Source organism: Vipera berus, assembly GCF_964194415.1.
Source record: "Vipera berus genome assembly, chromosome: 1".
Classification (NCBI taxonomy): Eukaryota; Metazoa; Chordata; class Lepidosauria; order Squamata; family Viperidae; genus Vipera; species Vipera berus.
The window spans coordinates 71,900,654-71,919,736 of NC_138202.1; the positions used below are offsets into that span (position 1 = coordinate 71,900,654).

At 40.3% G+C, this 19,083-nt stretch overlaps 1 protein-coding gene across 1 annotated transcript in view; it reads left to right on the plus strand.

Annotated features, from left to right (window-relative positions):
* The first annotated feature begins 526 nt into the window (after positions 1 to 526).
* LOC308660987 (deubiquitinase DESI2-like) overlaps positions 527 to 19,083 on the plus strand; it is a 97,712-nt gene continuing 79,155 nt past the window's right edge. Inside the window, exons 1-2 of the mRNA XM_081315642.1 lie at positions 527 to 744; positions 4,621 to 4,757. Coding sequence (XP_081171768.1) covers positions 681 to 744; positions 4,621 to 4,757 — 201 coding nt within the window. The 5' untranslated portion in view covers positions 527 to 680. The remainder of the gene's footprint in view (positions 745 to 4,620; positions 4,758 to 19,083) is intronic.

Below are 19,083 nucleotides of genomic sequence, written 5' to 3' on the forward strand. Positions count from 1 at the left end.
TTTCGCCAAAACTTCTGAAGGACAGCGTGAATTTCTACTTTAATTCATTATTTAGTTTTAAAGCAAATAGTCCCATTTGTCCTGCCCTTTTTAATTAGTTACTATAAAAGCTAGACTGGGATGTAGATTCGAGTTAACATGCAAAACAGCCAAGAGAGCCGCTTTCCGAGTGATCCCAGTTTAAATACGGTCAGAGCAATGCCGCGTTTTCTGGAATCCGGTCCCAGCCGTCGCGGGATGAAAGAAGATCCACACTGAGAAGGAAGAATAAGAGACCATCCGGCCTCTGCACATAAACCGTCCCATCGACGCTGCGCAAGGGGATTCTTGGACAGGGCTCTTATTACACCGCCCATCCCACCTCTCGGTAGCAACCAAGCATCGTCTTTTCGCCGGAAGTAAGGAAACCAGGGAAGGTTTTGACCCCAGCAACACCCACTGGGCTAGCAGCCGCGTCTGCAACAGGAAAGACTACAAGCCCCAGACTTCTTAGCGGCCGCCTTCGTTTTTTCCGGTTGCGAAGCTGATGAAAGTGAAAGTGTCGCGGCAGCTCCGCCGCCGCCGCTCTAGCTACCTCCCCCTCGACTTTGGCTTGGCTCGTTCACCTTCAAGCGGCTGGCGCGGCGAAGGGCCTGGCGGAGCGAGAGGGCGCCGAGCAGAGACCTGCAGGAGAGCGCAGCATGAACGGAGGAGTGGACTATCTGCTGTCGGAGGAAGTGATCCATCTCACCCGAGGACCTTCAGGTATAAATAAAGTCCGCGGCCGGCAGCTCCTTGGGCTTCCCCCGCCGCCTTTGGCTGAGGAAGTGCCCCTGCTGCCTGGTGCTCCCGCTGCGGCAAGGCTCTGGGGCAGGCGTGGGGGAAGAGAGGGGAAACCCCGAAATACGAAGGAGAGGCCCCGGGAAAACCACGCCAAGTTAGAAGCAGCTCCTCTTTGTCCTTTGGCTTTCAGGGGCTTATTCGGATCCTCGGCACAGGAAAGGCAACAACCTCTAGCGAAGCGCTGCAGGATTGCTTTTAAAGATTTTAATCCTCAAAGAACAGGTTTCCCTTGAACCATGATATCTGTTTGAGGCTCTCTCTCTCTCTCTCTTTTTTGTATGTGAAAGTTGATGCAAAAATATTTTGCAGTTTAGGTATGGTAAAACGCTACATGGAGTCTGCAGCACTGCATGGAGCCACCTATTAAACTAGATGACTGCAAGGAATATAAATTCTAACCATCCTCCAACATTCAGGAAGAACTGAAGAAGCTTTTTGGATGAGAAGTAAAATGTCTTCAAGGAACAACAAAATCCAGTTGCCTTTTGGAAAAGCACCCTTGGGACAACCATGACTTGGATGACTTGGGAATCTCCATAGACAACTCCTATTAAACTCCCAACAAAAGTGTGTATAGTCAAGGCTATGGTCTTCCCAGTTGCAATATATGGTTGTGAAAGTTGGACCATAAGAAAGGCTGAGTGCCAAAGAATTGAGGCCTTTGAACTATGGTGCTGGAGAAGACTCCTGCGAGTCCCTTGGACTGCAAGGCGATCAAACCGGTCAGGCCTAGAGGAGATCAACCCTGACTGCTCTTTAGAAGGCCATATCCTGAAGCTAAAACTCAAATACTTTGGCCACCTAATGAGAAGGAAGGACTCACTGGAGAAGAGCCTAATGCTGGGAAAGATTGAGGGCAATAGAAGAAGGGGACGACAGAGAATGAGGTGGCTGGATGGAGTCACTGAAGCAGTAGGCGTGAGCTTAAATGGACTCCAGAAGATGGTAGAGGACAGGAAGGCCTGGAGGAACATTGTCCATAGGGTCGCGATGGGTCGGACACGACTTCGCAACTAACAAGAACAATGGGGATTCTCAGTCATTCAGGTCATGGTTGTCCCAAAGGTGCTTTTTCAAAAGGCAACTGGACTTTCTTGTTTTTCCTTGAAGATGTTTCATTTTTCATCCACGAAGCTTCTTCAGTTCCTATTAAACTTGAAGGAGCTTACTCCAAAGTAGGCATACAGGGTTGCACTGTAAATGGAAATGGAAGGTTTGGAGATACTGTTTATGCAGAAAATGTGTGTGAGAGAATTCTATCTAAATCTGAGCCTATATCTGATCTTCACACTGGAGATTAGAACAAAAATCAAGCCAGACTGGTTTAAGGCAGAACAACCTGTGGTCTTCCAGATGTTGCGAAATTACCATTCTGAAAAGCTCTAATCAGTTTGACCAGTGAGAACAATTTATAGGATAGCATCCTGGACTTGTTCTGGGCTCAACTCAGCTTCACAGTTGTTTAGGTATTTCTTAAAGTATTTTTTTTTACTCATAATCTATTTATGGATGATTTTCATGAAAAACATGATTCCTGCCTGCCCTATTCCATGTTTTTTGGAGTAAAAAGGTGATTAAAGAAAACCCCACTACACTTATTTTTCTCTGTGTGTACAGATGTTTGAAGTGAATATGTGATGCTTAATCTATTTAGATTTGCAGGGCTTTTTTAAAAAAAAGTTCGTGTATGATGGCTTATGGTTGATACCCTTGTTTACTGCTTTACAGTAAAAAGTTTGATATTACAATTCACACATTTTGAAGACAACATTAAAGTTCTCTCTGAGATCTCATTAACACTGTGCTGCCTAGGAAATAATCTTTGTTCCAAATGGATCATTCACTTCTTTATTAAAAAAAAAAGAACTGGCAAAAAAAATACAGGCATTCTTGGGACTGTATCCTCTCTAATTAAAGGGCAAACATTTTTTAAATTCAGTTTAATCCTTGTTTGGATAAAAAGCATGCAAGCCCAACCATGAATTATTGAGTTGCTGTAGTTTTTTTTATCCTGTACTTTTGCTGGTTTTTAAATATGCAGTCTGGATAATTTGATTCATTTACTCTTTAATAAACTGTGGGATGGCAGTGTTTATGTTTATATTAAATACATTTATAGCTTACATTCCAATCCACACATTTCCAAAATTTGCCAAGTTTAATATCAACATTCCACTAACTCTAGCAGAATTCATAATTTTTTTTAAAGCTAGCCACTAAATAACAGAAAACAAAATCTTAAAAGTGCAAGCCATATGGCTCTACTGGACATTAGTGACACCTAGTGGAATATCAAGCATTATGCTAGAATCTGGACTAGTCAGATTCTAGTCCAGAAATAAATGTGTGCCTTTTAGTGTCTAAATGAGTGCCTGGATGCATGCATGCATGTGTTTTTATGATTGTCTTATTCTCTTTTAATTCAGTGTGTGTTAGGAGTCTGTATTTGCTGAATATTGTTTGGTGATTATGAAGTTAATAAAGCAGTGAAGTTGTTGGGAGGAGAAAGAGAAGTGAGTGACAATTATATATCTCATCTCAAAGATACGGGATATCATTTGGTACTCCTGTCCCAGATTAAAGCATTTCTTAGATTAAACATATGAAAGAATGTAAATTTTAATCCATTGTGACCAGTAGAAAGAATGCTCCATGTGTTGCAGTCTTAAAAGTGAATGTTTATTCTGGGATTGCTGTAACATGATTTCTCCCTACTGAATTCAACCATATTTTCCCCAATTTCTCTAGTTCTATAGCAGGCAAAAATGGCTAGACTTTGTTTTTACTTCCAATAATATGAAGTCATTTAACAATTTTTATTTGGGGCAGATACCTTCCCCCTGTTTCAGACTCCTCTTTCCTTCTTCACAAGGTTGTTGCAAGTACATCATTGCTTCATTATTTGGTCATCTCTACGTTGTGTGTTCATTGCCTTTAGAGAACTATTTATTTAAAACATATATCTGCCCATCTTGTATCAAACTCTGGGCAGCTTATAACCGAAAGATAAAACAACATCAGTGTACAATAAAAATATTAAAACCACAAATATTAAAACCAAATCAAAACAGAAATTATGTGTAACCATAATGTTTTTTTCTTCATTAGGTGAAAAATATTTTTCTACTGTTTTGCATTTTTATAGCCGTTTTATTTGGGTGTTAAAGTTAAGTCAGATAAATGGCACACAACTTGTGTCTCATACCTCACAACTTGTATCTGAAGCAACCATTTAGCTTAGTATTGCTTTATAGGGTCCAGGACAGGGGTCTGCAACCTTGACAACTTTAAGACGGACTTCAGCTCCCAGAATTCCTCAGCCAGCTCTGGGAGCTGAAGTCCACAAGTCTTAAAGTTGTCAAGGTTGCAGACCCCTGGTTTAGGGACAACTCACCACAGCAAACTCATCACGACCAGCTTGCCACAGCCAACTTGCTGCAGGACAACTTGCCATGGCCAACTCGCTGTGGGACAATTAGACACGGAACAACTATTGCAAAAGTGATTTTGAATTTTTGAAAAAAAAACCTTCCCAATGTAGTCTACAATTGAATATCAAGGGTATGCTGAGTGCTGCCATTCAAACTCTGCACTGTTGCTAATGAAATACAAATATTTAAAATGAAAACCAAATACGCACAGTTGCCCATTGCTGTTTATTTTGGTTCAAGAAGTTTTGTTATAGTTGAAAGGAATAGTTTCATTGTTCTGAGTTTTTTCTTTCTTGCTAGTTTTGGGCTGGGGAGTGATCCCATTTATTTTTTTAAAAAAAACTTTTCCTTTTGATCTTTGTCTTAGGCCTGGGATTTAATATAGTTGGTGGGACTGACCAGCAATATATCGCCAATGACAGCGGCATCTACGTTAGCCGGATCAAAGAAAATGGAGCTGCTGCACTTGATGGCCGCCTTCAGGAAGGAGACAAGATTATAGCAGTAAATAATTTAATTCTGTCCTGTAAAATTGTTTCATGGAGGGAGGGGGAAGGGGAGGGGAGAATAATGTAGAAACATTTACAATCTCTCTAAATCCATCCAATCGGTATCACTAAGAAAATTCAAGACCAAAATTTTGTTGGTATGTCATTCCATTATATAACAGATTTCCCCAATCTAATACTCTGTCTTTTTAAACTAATTTTAATATGAAGGAAATGATGAAGAAAGAAGTACTTATAACGTCTGGGCAGGCTTTATCATAGGCACAATGTGAGTTTGCCTCATCCCCAGCTGCATAGAACAATGTTTCTCAACCTTAGCAACTTTAAGATATGTGGACGTCAGCTCCCAGAATTCCCCAGCCAGAATGATTGAGAAAGAGTGGAAGAGAATAATTTGTCTTCTGTCCAAAGGTCCTTTCATTCAATTGCTAATCCATCCTGTATGTGACTTGTCTGACTTGGAAGTTTGCCTCTGGGGGAGAATAAACCTAAATGCATTGCGCCTTTTCTTGAAAAAGGATATAGGGTCATATATGCTGCCAGAGACTTTAACTGTATTTTAAGTATTATGCCATGGTGGCACGCTGGTTAGAATGCAACATTGGAGGCTAACTCTGCCCACAGCCAGGAGTTCAATCCTGACTGACTCAAGGTCGACTCAACCTTCCATCCTTCCAAGGTCGGTAAAATGAGGACCCAGATTGTTGGGAGCAATATGCTGACATTGTAAACTGCTCAGGCAGCACTGTATGGAGTGGTATATAAATCTGTTGCTACTTAAAATCACGCTCTTCTTCCAATCCAAGTTCCCTCAATATATATTTTGCATGTAGACAAAATACATAAACGGAGAATCTTTTGCCAACTTGGAGCCAGCCTGTTTCACCATGGTCTGTACATATATAGTGGCTTTCTGACTTGTGTATAGGTGAGGAGAACTAGATGTTCTGGGGTTGTCATATTTTTAAGTCAGAGGGTGCTTTGAAGCAATATGAATTGATATATAAGTCTAAGCGTTGTTGCTATTGCCATTTCTCTCCCCCCCCTCCGGTCTGTTTTTGGTATAGCTGTCCCTGGCGTGCCAATTGACAAGTGATATATGGCCTTTCGTCCATGAAAAAATATGCACCCTTCTTTTGAGGACTGCTTTTCTCTTTACAAGTATAACTGTTCTCCTTTGAAATGGGCACATGATTCTTCATCTGTGAAACTTAAGCTAATTGAATTATAGGAACCTACAGCTTTTGCAGATGTGGGTTTTTAAGCAAACATTTAGAGCTACAAGGAAGAGTAATCTTATCGCGTCCTTTCGCAGGGGTAGGCAACCTTGGCTCTTTTATGACTCGTGGACTTCAACTCCCAGAATTCCTGAGCCAGCCTGGCTGGCTCAGGAATTCTGGGAGTTGAAGTCCACGAGTCATAAAAGAGCCAAGGTTGCTAGAGTGTGGGCAATTCATAGATAGGCAAGAATCACACTGAATATTACAAGGGCTACAATCACATCACACATGTAAGCGGGACTCAACTTTTGCAGGGCATTGGGGATTCCTTTGTTGTTTTCTTTACTGTGTTTATGTTGGGAGACATATGAAAATTGAAGTGTAATCTCTATCAGAATGATAGGGAGCTGCTATCAGTTTCCAATAAACACCATCAGAAGATCTAAAGGCTACAAAAAGAGGCTACAAGAGCCACAAATTGCCTGCCTTTGTTTTACAGCATTGTGTCTGATCATCGATTGTAGCTTTATTTGCATTTCTTAACATTTTAAAGGTCTTTGAAGTTGGTGGTATTCTATATTAGCTCACATTCTTAAATGCTTAGGTACAGTTCTAATTTATACTGTACGCTATTCTTTGTGCAGAATATACTGAGAATGCTGGCAGTCAATGAAAATGTAAGGGGGAAACTCGAGCCTTTAAAACACTTGGAATGTATTACTTAAATGCTCTGTACTAAATATTGTATTCTAACTAACGAAGTAGATTTACTCATTCTAACCAGACTTTTGTTCTTTAGTGATGGTTTGGGTCCAGGCAGCTTTATGGTGAGTGCCTAACTGGCTTTATGTGTGTGTGTGTGTGTGTGTGTGTTTCCCCCCAGGTTAACGATAATGAGTTGAAGAACATGCTGCACAAGAATGTTGTGGAACTTTTCAGGACAGCTGGTGACAATGTTTCATTAAAGGTTCAGCACAGGGTATGTAGGCCTCTTCCTTTGTTTTTGCTTGGCACGCTACCTTCATGGCTCTCTCTGTTCCCTAAAGTACTTCAAGGAATTTACTTCAGGAAAACTCCAAGCCACACCAAGACAACCGGATTGGCATGATTTGGATGAGGAACATAAATGTTGGACATCTCTGCTACAAACCATTGTTTTCTAAGTTTGTGCCCTTGAAATGTAATGAACGAGCTGATATTATTTTTCCCATCTTCAAGGCCAAATGGCTGAGGGATTTGGGGAGTTGCAGCATCTTGTATCAGAATGGCATCAGGCTGGGAAAATCTGCTTTAAACTGTTGCTGCTGTTCAAGTAAAATCCACTGCATGGGAAAATTAGGATACTTATAATGTAGGTCTGGCAAGAGGTAGAGAAGAAAAAATAAGGAGAAACAACAGATAAGTAGCAGAAGTTGAATGTGAGTAGATCTCCCCAATATTATACTTTTCAGATGTGTTGGGAATACTAATATTAGAATTGCCAGCCAAAATGGCCCACAAACAACTTTTGTAGTCTCACGCATCTGAACAAGAGCAGTCTGGGGAAGCTGATATACACCTGTATATGTGTTATGGTGTAATTTAAAATTTGATAAATTTTATGTGTATCAAATGGAGACCTTAAGGTAACCTACCAAGTGGCAAAATGATGTGGATTATCTATAATGGTATGCCATAGCAAAATCTCCACTGAAGATTGATTTGATTAATGTTGAGAGAGAGAAAGGTGGCTAGCTTTTAAATTAGCAACTGCCTGGACTTGTCCTACAGTTTTATTGGAAAGATTTTCAGAAGAGAGAGAGAGAGAGAGATTATATAGATGTGGACATCTGTTATTGCATGCTGTGGAGTTTCCGCTCATTCTAAGATTGCAATACGGTTTGTTTGCCTGCTTGTTTTGGCGTGATTGCAAATGGAAATGATTGATCAGCTTCCTCAGTAGGGTGGGTGTGAGAAGGAGATCTTTTAAAGTTTTCCATAAAGTAACGGTGAAAAGTAATTCCCTAGAGGCCTCTTATCTTTTCCTCAAGTGTAACATGGGAATCCCACTTATCTCATTAGGACGTGCACAAGCTTTCAAAAGTAGCTTGGCTGAATACATCCTCGGAAGAGAACTTCCCATTTTGCCAACTTGGAAGACGTGGGTTGTCCTTGATTCTCTAAATGTTCTTAGAAAGTTGAACCACCTCCTCCTCTCATTCACTTGCTAATGCCTTTCCTCTCCTTCTGATTGCAGCTGCTGCCCCAGAATGGTCCCTCAAGCCACCGAGGAGATGGAGATCCAGGGGGGATTCCTTTGACGATGATTTTGGTGCCAGGGTTGGCCATAGCGGCAGCGGCAACTCTATTATGGGCCTTCCTTAGATATCGACAGCGAGTGTGATGAGCATCATTTCCCAAAGATCTTGGTGTCTAGGAAAACCTATATATCTGTAAAATAATTTAAACAGAAGAAATCAGCAATCTTACTCTGGACTTACTCTGAGATGAGTAATAGAGAATCATTGCTCAGTGCAGCCTTTCCCCAACGTGGTGCCTTTCAGATGGATTACAACTCCCATTATTTCCAACCTGGTGGGTATCACTTTGGGAAAGGCTGGAGAACACTAAACATTTTGGCTGCTTAGGGGAGTTTCAAATTTCATATATTTTAGAATCTGAAAACTGACAAGCTGGACATTCTCACTTTACTGGCCCTGAAGAAATTGCTCCAGTCTTTTCTGATTTATCCTTTTATCATCTGAGCTTTCCTGTGCTCAACATTTTTTTCACATGTAACTAGGCAACAGGGCAGAGCTTCTATGTTATGTTCCCCTGACAGATGAGATAAGACAACTATCTGTTTTGCCACTTGCAAAACTGCCTCTGAAACGTGAAGGAAACTTCCGGAGCAATTGCAGCATAGTTATGCTTTTGATGTGAGGAGGGTTGGATCTCAGATGGAATGAAATGTCCTTGAAAATGCAAGAAACCAGGTTTGTTTGATCGAAAGGAGTGTTGTGGATTGCAGATGCAGAATCTAGTGCAGGGATAGGCAACCTTGGCTCTTTTATGACTCATGGACTTCAAATCCGAGCTGGCTCAGGAATTCTGGGAGTTGAAGTCCATGAGTCATAAAAGAGCCAAGGCTGCCTACCCCTGATCTAGTGTAAAAGTGAAAAATGTATTGGATTTTTTTTAAATACAGATTTATCTTTATTCTCTTAAGTTTTCTCAGAAGAATATTGTCCATCACGATGAGAGATGAAAGTGATAATGAGCACATCTTTTGCTAATGAGTAAAATTATGGCTAAACATGATTGGATTTTTGGAATGGTTCTCTAGCTGAAAAGGCAAAACATTTCCTCCAACCTGAATGTGGAAAGATGATGCATTGTTCCTTTTTACTCTCTTAAGAATAGATACTTTCAAGCATTGTATACAACTGATGGTTTATTTTGGAACAATTGTGTGGAATGTGTTGCTTTTATCTGTGGGTTGAAAACTCTTCATTGGGAAGTAGAGCCTTGCAGAGTTTCCTTCCATATAACTTGTTTCAAACTGGGGAGTCAAAATGTTTTCTTTCTTAATTTGCTAAAGTGCCACGTAGCTCTTTCCAATGAAAAGCAGTACGTGTTCATGTTAGTTATTTTTTTGTTTGCTTGGAGAGCGTGAATTACATCTATGTAATTCTCTAGCCATGCAGCAAGGCAGCAGTTTTTATATAACCAAAAGTCTGTGAAATGATGACAAGGTACTTGAAAGAAAAGCTACAATGCCTTCTCTTTCTAGATGGCAAAGCCCTTGTATGTGGACTGTATTATAGAGTTGAATGATTTAAACTCCTTAAAGTATCATTGATTTTATTCTCACGTGGAATCCGTTTTTATATTTTGCAAAGGAAAATTGATGTATGAGAAACGCACAATGCCAAAAAATGTATGTGCAGTACCTGTTGAAACTTTAACCTGTGCTGAACGGTGTGTGTGTTGTTGTTTTTTTAACTTTTAAAATTTCTAATACTTCTCTACAGGAGAATGCTTGAGATATGCTGATGTGTGCCTGCCATCTTTTCCTCTTTCTATCCCTTTAGCTCGGTGGAAGGCCTGTCCTCCCTCCAATTGCATTGACCTGGAATGTGCCCAGCCTTTCTCAAGATAGAAAATGGCCATTCCTGATTGGAAACCCTTTTTCAGTAATGGAAGGCCTGGCCACACCAGTGAGAGCTCCAATTTTTGGGGAGGGATTTGTTAGGATTGTTATGACTGAGAAGACAATTTCCACAAGTACGGTATGATTGCAACAGGAAAAATTTTGTGGACACATGCAAACTGGAACCCTGAGAACAGAGGCTTTTAGTGTGCAAGGAAGTATTATAGTATTGTGGATCTTCTGAGATACAGATAATCCTCGACTTATGAACACAATAGGGATCAGAATGTCTGTTACTGAGGTGTTCTTAAGTGAGTCAAGCCTGATTTTACACACACATCCCCCCCCCCTTTTTTTGCTATGTTTAAGTGAATCACCGTTAAGTGAACCTGGCTTCCTCCTTTGACTTTGCTTTTTGGAAGCCAGAGAAGGTTGCAAATAGAAAATATGTGACCCTGGGATGCTGTAACGATTGTAAGTGTGAGGATCAATCAAGTCACTTTTTCCAGTGTTGTTATAATTTCAAGTGGTCAGTAAGCAAACAGTTGTAAGTCAGTGACTACCTATATTTATTAGATCAAACTACTTTGGTTTCAGTCATAGAATTTTTCTGACTTCAAGTGCTGTCAAAAGCATCATCACATTCAGGTCGAGCTTTCTCACCGGTTGTGTTTGCGGTAAAAACGTGATCAAGTATTCCTCTGTAGACAAGACAGTTTTCCTACCTAATTTCTGCATTTTTCACCTGCTGTTCCTCTACAGTGTAGTTTTGTGAAGCACTCTTCCCCCCCCCCCCATATGATCTGAGGAGAAAAAGGCAATATACTAGGCGGAATTATATTCTTCAACATGGGGGATATGGAGAAAATTCCTGTGGTAGCCCAAAGTCTTAAAATATGAGAAATGAATTCTGTGTGGCATTTGAGATATTTTTGCACTTGCATTTTTCTTTGGAACTTGTTTCTGAATTTCTGTTTGTAGAAGGGCACCATGCTTTCTAGTTATAATGCCTTAACGTTGCTGAATGTAAAACATCCTATACACAGCCCTGCTCCCAGATCCCTTTGCTCTGGTTGTGAAAAAAAAACTTCACTTCTTACAATATAAAGGTGTGCAATGTTCAGATTATGTGTAACTCATGAACTTCCTTTCTAGCAGCCCTCCAGACATCATCCTGCCAAAATTCAGTGATCAAACAATTTTCCTCTTGTCTATCCACAGAAATTGCCTCCCCACAAAAAAAGTTTCAGGAATCAGATGCACTTCACACTCCTAAGAAAAATATTTTAAGAAACTTTCCAAACCTCTCCAGATTTACAAATCCTGCACTAGCCACTTATGTGAAAACATTCATCCTTGCACTCTTTCCTTTTCTGCTCCCAAAGTTACACCCAGCTGCCCGTCCCCCCCTCTTAAATACACAACTTTATATTTGAGGTTCAAATGGGTCGTGCTTTCTTTCACAGTGTTTGCTTGCTACATAATACCTGCCAATGGGCTCAAATTGCCATATTTTTCCTATGTTAAGGATAAATCCAAAGATTTGAGGGCTGATTCCATTAAGAGCAGCTGCAGTGCTGATAATTTTTAAATTCTTGCTTTTGATATGAACAGGTAGATCCTGTCCTTTAATTGTCTTAGATGGATTTCCTTGTGTTTCAGTCCCATAGTTTGTTGAATCTGCTTTTCATATAAAGCTCTTTGTACCTAGGATTGGTTTTGCCAAACTAGTTTGTTGCTGTGAATGTTCAGACACACACACACCCTTGAAAAGCAGAAACCTTTTTGAAAACACTTGTTTAACTGGAACTCAAGGGCAAAAAGATCAGAACCCAGAAATTGTTAGACGCTCTCATTCTGCAGTTCAGATACTGAATGTGCTGCACATTACCAGAAAGATCTGGTGTAGACAAAAAAAAATTGATCAAGGAATATTTCCTTCTATATAATGATGGGGAAAAATATTTGGTAATCCACAAACATAGGGCCCAGTAATTACGTCTCTGAAATTCCAGCAAATGTTTGGAACAAAATTCTATTGAAATTAATGAACATTACTTGCATACAATTTAGGATTGGGAAGTGGCGTTGCATTTCTAAGCAGGGGTGGGTTTCTTTTTGGTCATACTTGTAAAATGTGGACATATCTATTTGGGCAATTCTTTATCCTCTGAGACCATCACAGTCATTCTACTTTAGAATCTTTACGGTGCCATGTTGCCCATCCAAAGTTTGATGAGCTGGGATCGATTTGAGGGTGGGGCCTTACTCATTTTCCAACGATGCTGAAGATTGGAGAATAAAGTAGCGATGAACAAGCGCAGACTTAATGAAATTGGGAGCTGAAGATGCCCTTGCTTTTCAAACTGAAAATTTGAACAGGGAAAAGATTTTTCAGTCTCTCGACTGTGAATGTTTTAATTCAGTCTCTTCCTATTCAGAGTTCCCTGTGGATTAAAAAGTTCTGGCTTTGAAACGGAACATTCTTCTGAACAGTGCTTTTTTTGTAAAAGGAAAAAGGTGCCGGAACTCACACATGTCATACAACCTGCCTTGCCTACCCTACAAGGTTCCATCCAAAAAAGGTGCCGGAACTCCGTTCTGAAGCGTTCTATGAGAAAAAAAGCCCTGCTTCTGAAGGATACTGATAGATTGCAACATTTTGTGTGCTGGGTCCCAAATGTTTCAGCTCCATAGTGGGAACGGGTAGGCTGCTGAACCTGTTTGAATTTTGCTTATGGACAAAACAAGTTGCATCAGTAACAAAATATATTAGTCACAACAATTTGGTCTAAACAAATAACTGGGGAGTGGGGCACTCAAATAACCAATGATTTGTTTTTGGAGAAGTAGGGGTGTCTGTCCCCAAGGACTGTTAAGGAGGCCAAGTCGTGAGTCAGCATCACAAGTAGCTTGCTAAAATTTGATTAAAAGGTGATACAAATTCTGCTTCGAAAAGAACTTACTTGCTTTGAAAGGGTAGGAAAGTTCAGCTCCTTTGTAACGATACAATTCAGGGGGCACATTTGACAACCTGTTCAAAGAACGTGACAATTTTCTTAGCATGCACAATTTTCTTGGTCGTCCTTAAACTGAGCCAAAAGGAAAGGAGGAAAGCCACTGCAAGGCAGAAGCCCCCCTCCCCCTTCCAGTTGTTTAGTTTGGAAAAAGGCAAAGGTGGTAGGGGAACACAGTGAAGTATATAAATATATGCTTGACTTGTGAAGAGGTTTTCTCCCTTTCCCAAAATATAAGGACTACAACTCGTCCAATAAAGCTAATTGGAAGGCATTTAAACAAGACAAAAAATTCTTCACGCATCATTAATCTGAAAATTAAAAGGGATGTGGTGCTGACCATTAACTAGGCTGCCTTTAAAAGCAGATTATATATTTTTTAAAAAAAATCATGGGAGAACAAATCCATCAAATTGCAGGAGAACAGTAGCAGAGGAGTACAGTACTGTGTCTACATCTGTTTTTCAGCACCCAGAGGGATCTGTTTGGCTACTGTGGGGAACCAAATGCTGAACTCAGATATGCCTTGGCCTGTTCCAACAGAGTTTATTCTCAGGGTGTTAAGTTCTTAACGGGATACAAAAAGAGAATGGACTAAAATAATGGGGTAGCTCTACACAACCCCTTCTGGACTTTCCCTTAGAATGCCAGATGATTCATCTTTTAAATCAAGGGTGAGCAACTTTATTTAGCTTGGAGACCAATCCAGGCTTAGCTCAGTACTGGGAAGAATCGGGACCTTAGGTGAAATGAGGGAGTCTGGATTTCTAAGAGGGTGGGGGAAAAAAACACCCAATTCCCACAAATTGGATAATGAGCTCCAGCCAACAAGATTGTGATGTTTGGGGGATGATTATTGTTGGAATTCAAAACAGCTGGAGGAGAGCTTATTGGGAAGAGAAAATTAAATCGGGAATTATCTGTAAAAGGTAGGTGGGGAACAACCATCTAGAGCACAATGTTTCCAATCTGTATTCTGCCCCATTGGGCATAATCTAAAAACAATATAGATCTCATCAAATACAAGCTATTGAGCCTTTACACAGTGCCCATTAGTTGCCATTCTCTCCCCCAGCCCTGAAAATATTTCCCATTATTGCCTTTTTTTTCCCCTGGGCATGTTAAAAGCTGGCATTTTCCAGAAGCTGGTGAAGTGAAAACAGTCTCCCATCTGGTGCAGCTCCCTGTTTTGGTCCTCAGAACCTTCTTCCACGTCTTCTAAGCAACCTTTTTGTTTAGTGACCAAAGTTACAACGGCACTGAAAAAGTGACTTGTGACCATTTCTCACATGACCTTTGCAGCATCCCCATAGTCACGTGATTAAAATTTGGACAATTGGCAACTGGCTCATACTTAACGACGGTTGCAATGTTCCCGGATCATGTGATCCCCTTTTGCAACTGTCTGACAAGCAAAGTTAATGGGGAAGCTGGATCCACTTAACAACTGTGTTATTAACTGCAGTGATTCACTTAACAACTGTGGCAAGAAACATTGTCAAATGGAGCAAAACTCACTTAACAAATTTCTCACTTAGTAACAGAAATTTTGGGCTCAATTGGCGTCGTGGGGTGAGGACTACTGGCATCAAAACAATCCTTCCTACCATTTTGAGGAAGTATCTGAACAGTGATGACTGCTCTTTAGAAGGCCAGATCCTGAAGCTAAAACTCAAATACTTTGGCCACCTAATGAGAAGGAAGGACTCACTGGAGAAGAGCCTAATGCTGGGAAAGATCGAGGGCAATAGAAGAAGGGGACGACAGAGAATGAGGTGGCTGGATGGAGTCACTGAAGCAGTAGGCGTGAGCTTAAATGGACTCCAGAAGATGGTAGAGGACAGGAAGGCCTGGAGGAATGTTGTCCATAGGGTCGCGATGGGTCGGACACGACTTCGCAGCTAACAACAACAATGTGAACAGTGAAGTGCAACTCCTAATCCTACACTTTAAAAGGAAGAATCTCTTCCAGATGCTCCAGTCCCAAACCCACAAAAATCTTAGCTTTACCCTTTTATATCCTTGACCTATTCGGATTGTTTTCATGCTCCCAACACTCTCATGCCACCAGAAGATTTGTAACTCTGATCTAGGCCACAGTAGTTTTTAATGGGACCTGGCAAGGCTCTTCACCTTCACCGTCCTGCTTCTCTTTCAGGCATAATAGGCATAACAAGAACTGAAATTTGTCACGCTTTGGAAACACATGAATATTTAAGTATCAAATCCAAAACTCATGTGCACATTTCCGAAAAGGTTTGGAAACGAGAGAAGGCAGAAAATTTGTTTCCTAATTGTACGTTTTTCCTGCAGCACCAGCTATGAGGAATGAAAAAAGAGAGTAAATAAAATAGAATAAAATTGCTCTACAATGTATTTTGGATTCCTGCCCTGCACCTGACATAAACCATAATATATGAAGTAATCAAAGGTATCCCTTTGGATTTATTTATTTTTTTAAAAAAATTCTCTGGCTTTGAGTAAGAGCAGAGTTGGGAATCTGGATTAAGTAAATGGGCAAATTAATGATTGCCAATGAGAAAATGAGTACTGTATACACATAAATATTTTATTGCCTAAAAAATTAAATTTTGAAGGAATCTAGGTCTCTGTTGTTGAAATCTCTTCTTCCTTTTACCATGAAGATGTTTGCAATAAACATGCCTCAGTCACTCTTACTGCAATGCAGCTGCAGTGTTCCCAGTGCAATGGAAAGCAATGGGTGAAGCTAAATGAAAATGTTCCAAGAACGAGGCAGGCCAAAACAGCAAATCCTCACAGAAGAGGTTCAATAAACCTGACGAACAGAACCAGGGCTGGGGCTTAAAACAGTCATTTGAAAATTTAGACTAAATTTTGCAGCCTGCAGAGAAGCTAAACTATTTTTTACCCTAATTTGTGATGATTATTTAGAGCTCCAGAGGCATTCAGATATATTATGGCATCCAAATGGCAATCAATACAGCAATTGAGTGGTGTTTAGAACAGGAGATTGCACCAGCTATTTTTTTTTATATTTTTTTTGTCTTATCTGCTAAAGCGGCCTCAATAAACTACGATCTTGTGCTGGCAGCAGTAACTTCAGTAGGTTCAGAAAAGATATATTGTACAGAATTATCAAGAAATGGAGGAAACAGTTGTAATAAATTATGGCCTAGAGACAGGACAACAGTAGCAATTTCACTGCATGCATGAGAACAAGAAGGCAGCTTCTAAGAAAACAGTTTAAGAGGAAATACATTAAAAAGGTGGACACACACATGTACTACCTGAATTTAAACCCCAAGGGTACTGCTTGATAAATCTAACTCTGCACTTTTACTAGATTAATCGATATACTAATTTTTACCACTCCCTTTTGGGGCAAAACAAAATGATTACTCCCAGGATGGCTGTTCATCTTCAGGTGTTGACAATAAAACAAAAATGGTATTGTATTGATTAGGGCTGAAGCTACCATAGACATTCAGGTGGAAGATCTATTCTACAGAGTGCATGAAGCACTGTTGTTGTTAGCTGCAAAGTTGTGTCCGACCCATCGCGACCCTATGGACAACGTTCCTCCAGGACTTCCTGTCCTCTACCATCTTCTGGAGTCCATTTAAACTCACGCCTACTGCATGAAGCACTACCAAGATGTAAATGGCATTCAAGAGTCAGGCTGATCATAGTGTCTAAGGCAGAGATCCCCAACCTTTTGGTTCCAGGGACTGGTTAACTGGAAAGAGGTTTTTTCCGCGGACTGGAGGGGGCATGATTTTGTATGCTCCCTGCATCCCGCAGATAGGGCTTTGATTGTTTGTGCAGCCCGGTTGCTGGCATGCCACAGCCTGGTATTGGGCCATGAACCAGGGGTTGGGGACCTCTGGTTTAAGGTATAAGCCTAGAGAACATGTCCTAGTCCCACCTTAGACATGAAACTAGCTGGATAACCTTGGACTAGTCACTATCTCTTAAGACCTAAGAAGGAGACAATAGCAAATCATTTCTGAAATCTTGCCAAGAAAACTGCAGGGACTTGTCCAGTCACCAGAAATCAACACTGACCCAAAGACAAAAAAAAGAAGAAAAAGAAACAAAAGATGTGTTAATTGTGCATTCCCATCTGATCAGTTAATAAAATACCAAAACATTAAGATCCAGGTGGATTTTATGTTGGATGCTCTGTCAGCCAATAAGAATGTGACCTCTTTATAGTGGAAGGGATCATGCATGCCTTAAATTGGGGTTTTCTAACTGTGAGTCACAAGTCTTTGTGGGATTGTGAGCAGTTAACAAAGGCATAGGCCTGTCATATTGCTTTTAGCCACCACAAGTTGGCTGTAGCTCAGGGGTCTTCAAACTTGGCCCTTTTATGACTTGCGGACTTCAACTCCCAGAATTCCTCAGCCAGCACAGTTAAAGTCCACAAGTCATAAAAGGGCCAAGTTTGAAGACCCCTGCTAGTCTAGCTCACGCACTACAGCTTTCCGCTTGACCCCAAAATTTCCTGTCAGAAATAGCTGCCATCCATTCTGTGAGGTTAACTTGAATGGAGTACCTGGTATTGAAGTTGGACACTGCGTTTTGCAGAATATATTGTGGCCAGCAGCAAAGGCATCTGTGTTCAGGGTTTTCAGTTTTATTTTTCTCCTGGATTTTACTCTTCATGCTGGTGGAAGAGTGAAAGTGTTGGAGAGGAGGTGTCAGGGGAAGTGAACAATATTATTGTTATTTCTTGTTATTTATCACAAGGGGTGAATAGAGTTTATCATTTTAGAGGGTGTGGTGTTGGAAAGTTTGAGAATATTTCCCTTAAAGGATTAGGACCACACCTTCCAAAATTTACCTCTGCTTTTAGATACAACAATTCTTAGGAGTGCTTTTTAAAATTTGATATAGTCTACCCCTTAAACACCTTTCTGTGTTTTTTTTAATCACTTGTCATAGGGTTTTCTCTTCAGACTAAAGAAATACATTCAAATAGTGAGTTTCCTTTGAGGAGCACTTGGAGATGCTTATCACAGATGACAAACATTGACAGCCAGGTGCCCATTACTGAAGAGCCCCAATAATTATCAAGAAACGTTTTTGGATTGCTACTGAGTATCAGTTTTGATCTGCAAAAGCCACCTATGTCCCATGCACAGATCTTCTTGGACACTGCCCTATTTACCTGAAAGAAAAGTTACTTTACTTTCAACATGATGCTCCAGATGAAGATACGAAAAAAAAAACCCCACCTTGTCTTCATTACCATGTTTTCAATGAATCTAAGAGACATCCCCCCCCATGTTAAACTTAAGTTATTGTGGGAAGGGTTCAGAATCTAATCATCCTTCAGTTAAGTATAGTATCCTTTTTCATCTGAACCTTTTATCTGAGCTTTAAGTGTTCAGGCCTTTGGGATTGAGACTATTGACTCCAGATCATGCTGCCGGCTTCCTAGTTAGGTTCTTTTATGAAATTTGGTTGACCTTATTTCATTTTTGGATGTCACAAGAGAAACTGAAAACAAACAAAATCCCTCAAGGTATCCAAACAGCACCATCAATATTGTAGAGCCTCTCTCTCTTCTCCAGGGGAGTAGTCCTGTTACTAAAGAACTTTTGTGTGAATAGGCTATTCATTCTCTGGAGGTTGAATGGTTTTTGATGAATTGCTCATAGTTTAGAAAATTAAGTCTCCTGGAAAGAGAAGATAAATTTGAGTCACCATTTGCTCGAGAAAGATACAACTATCAGATCAAGAATGGAAAAACGAGCTTTGATTTTCTATAAACGGGGAGAATATATGACTTTGTTCCAGCTTGTTGGCCACTTCTTTTATATTCAAGCCTTTCTTCCATCCTGGTAGCCACTTTGGACTTTTTGAAAGCAATAATTCTAATTTACAGCCCCCTGTTGGCATTAATTTCTAAAACATTAATTTAGGAATTTGAAAAAAATGCTCGTACTTGTATCCTAAACAGTG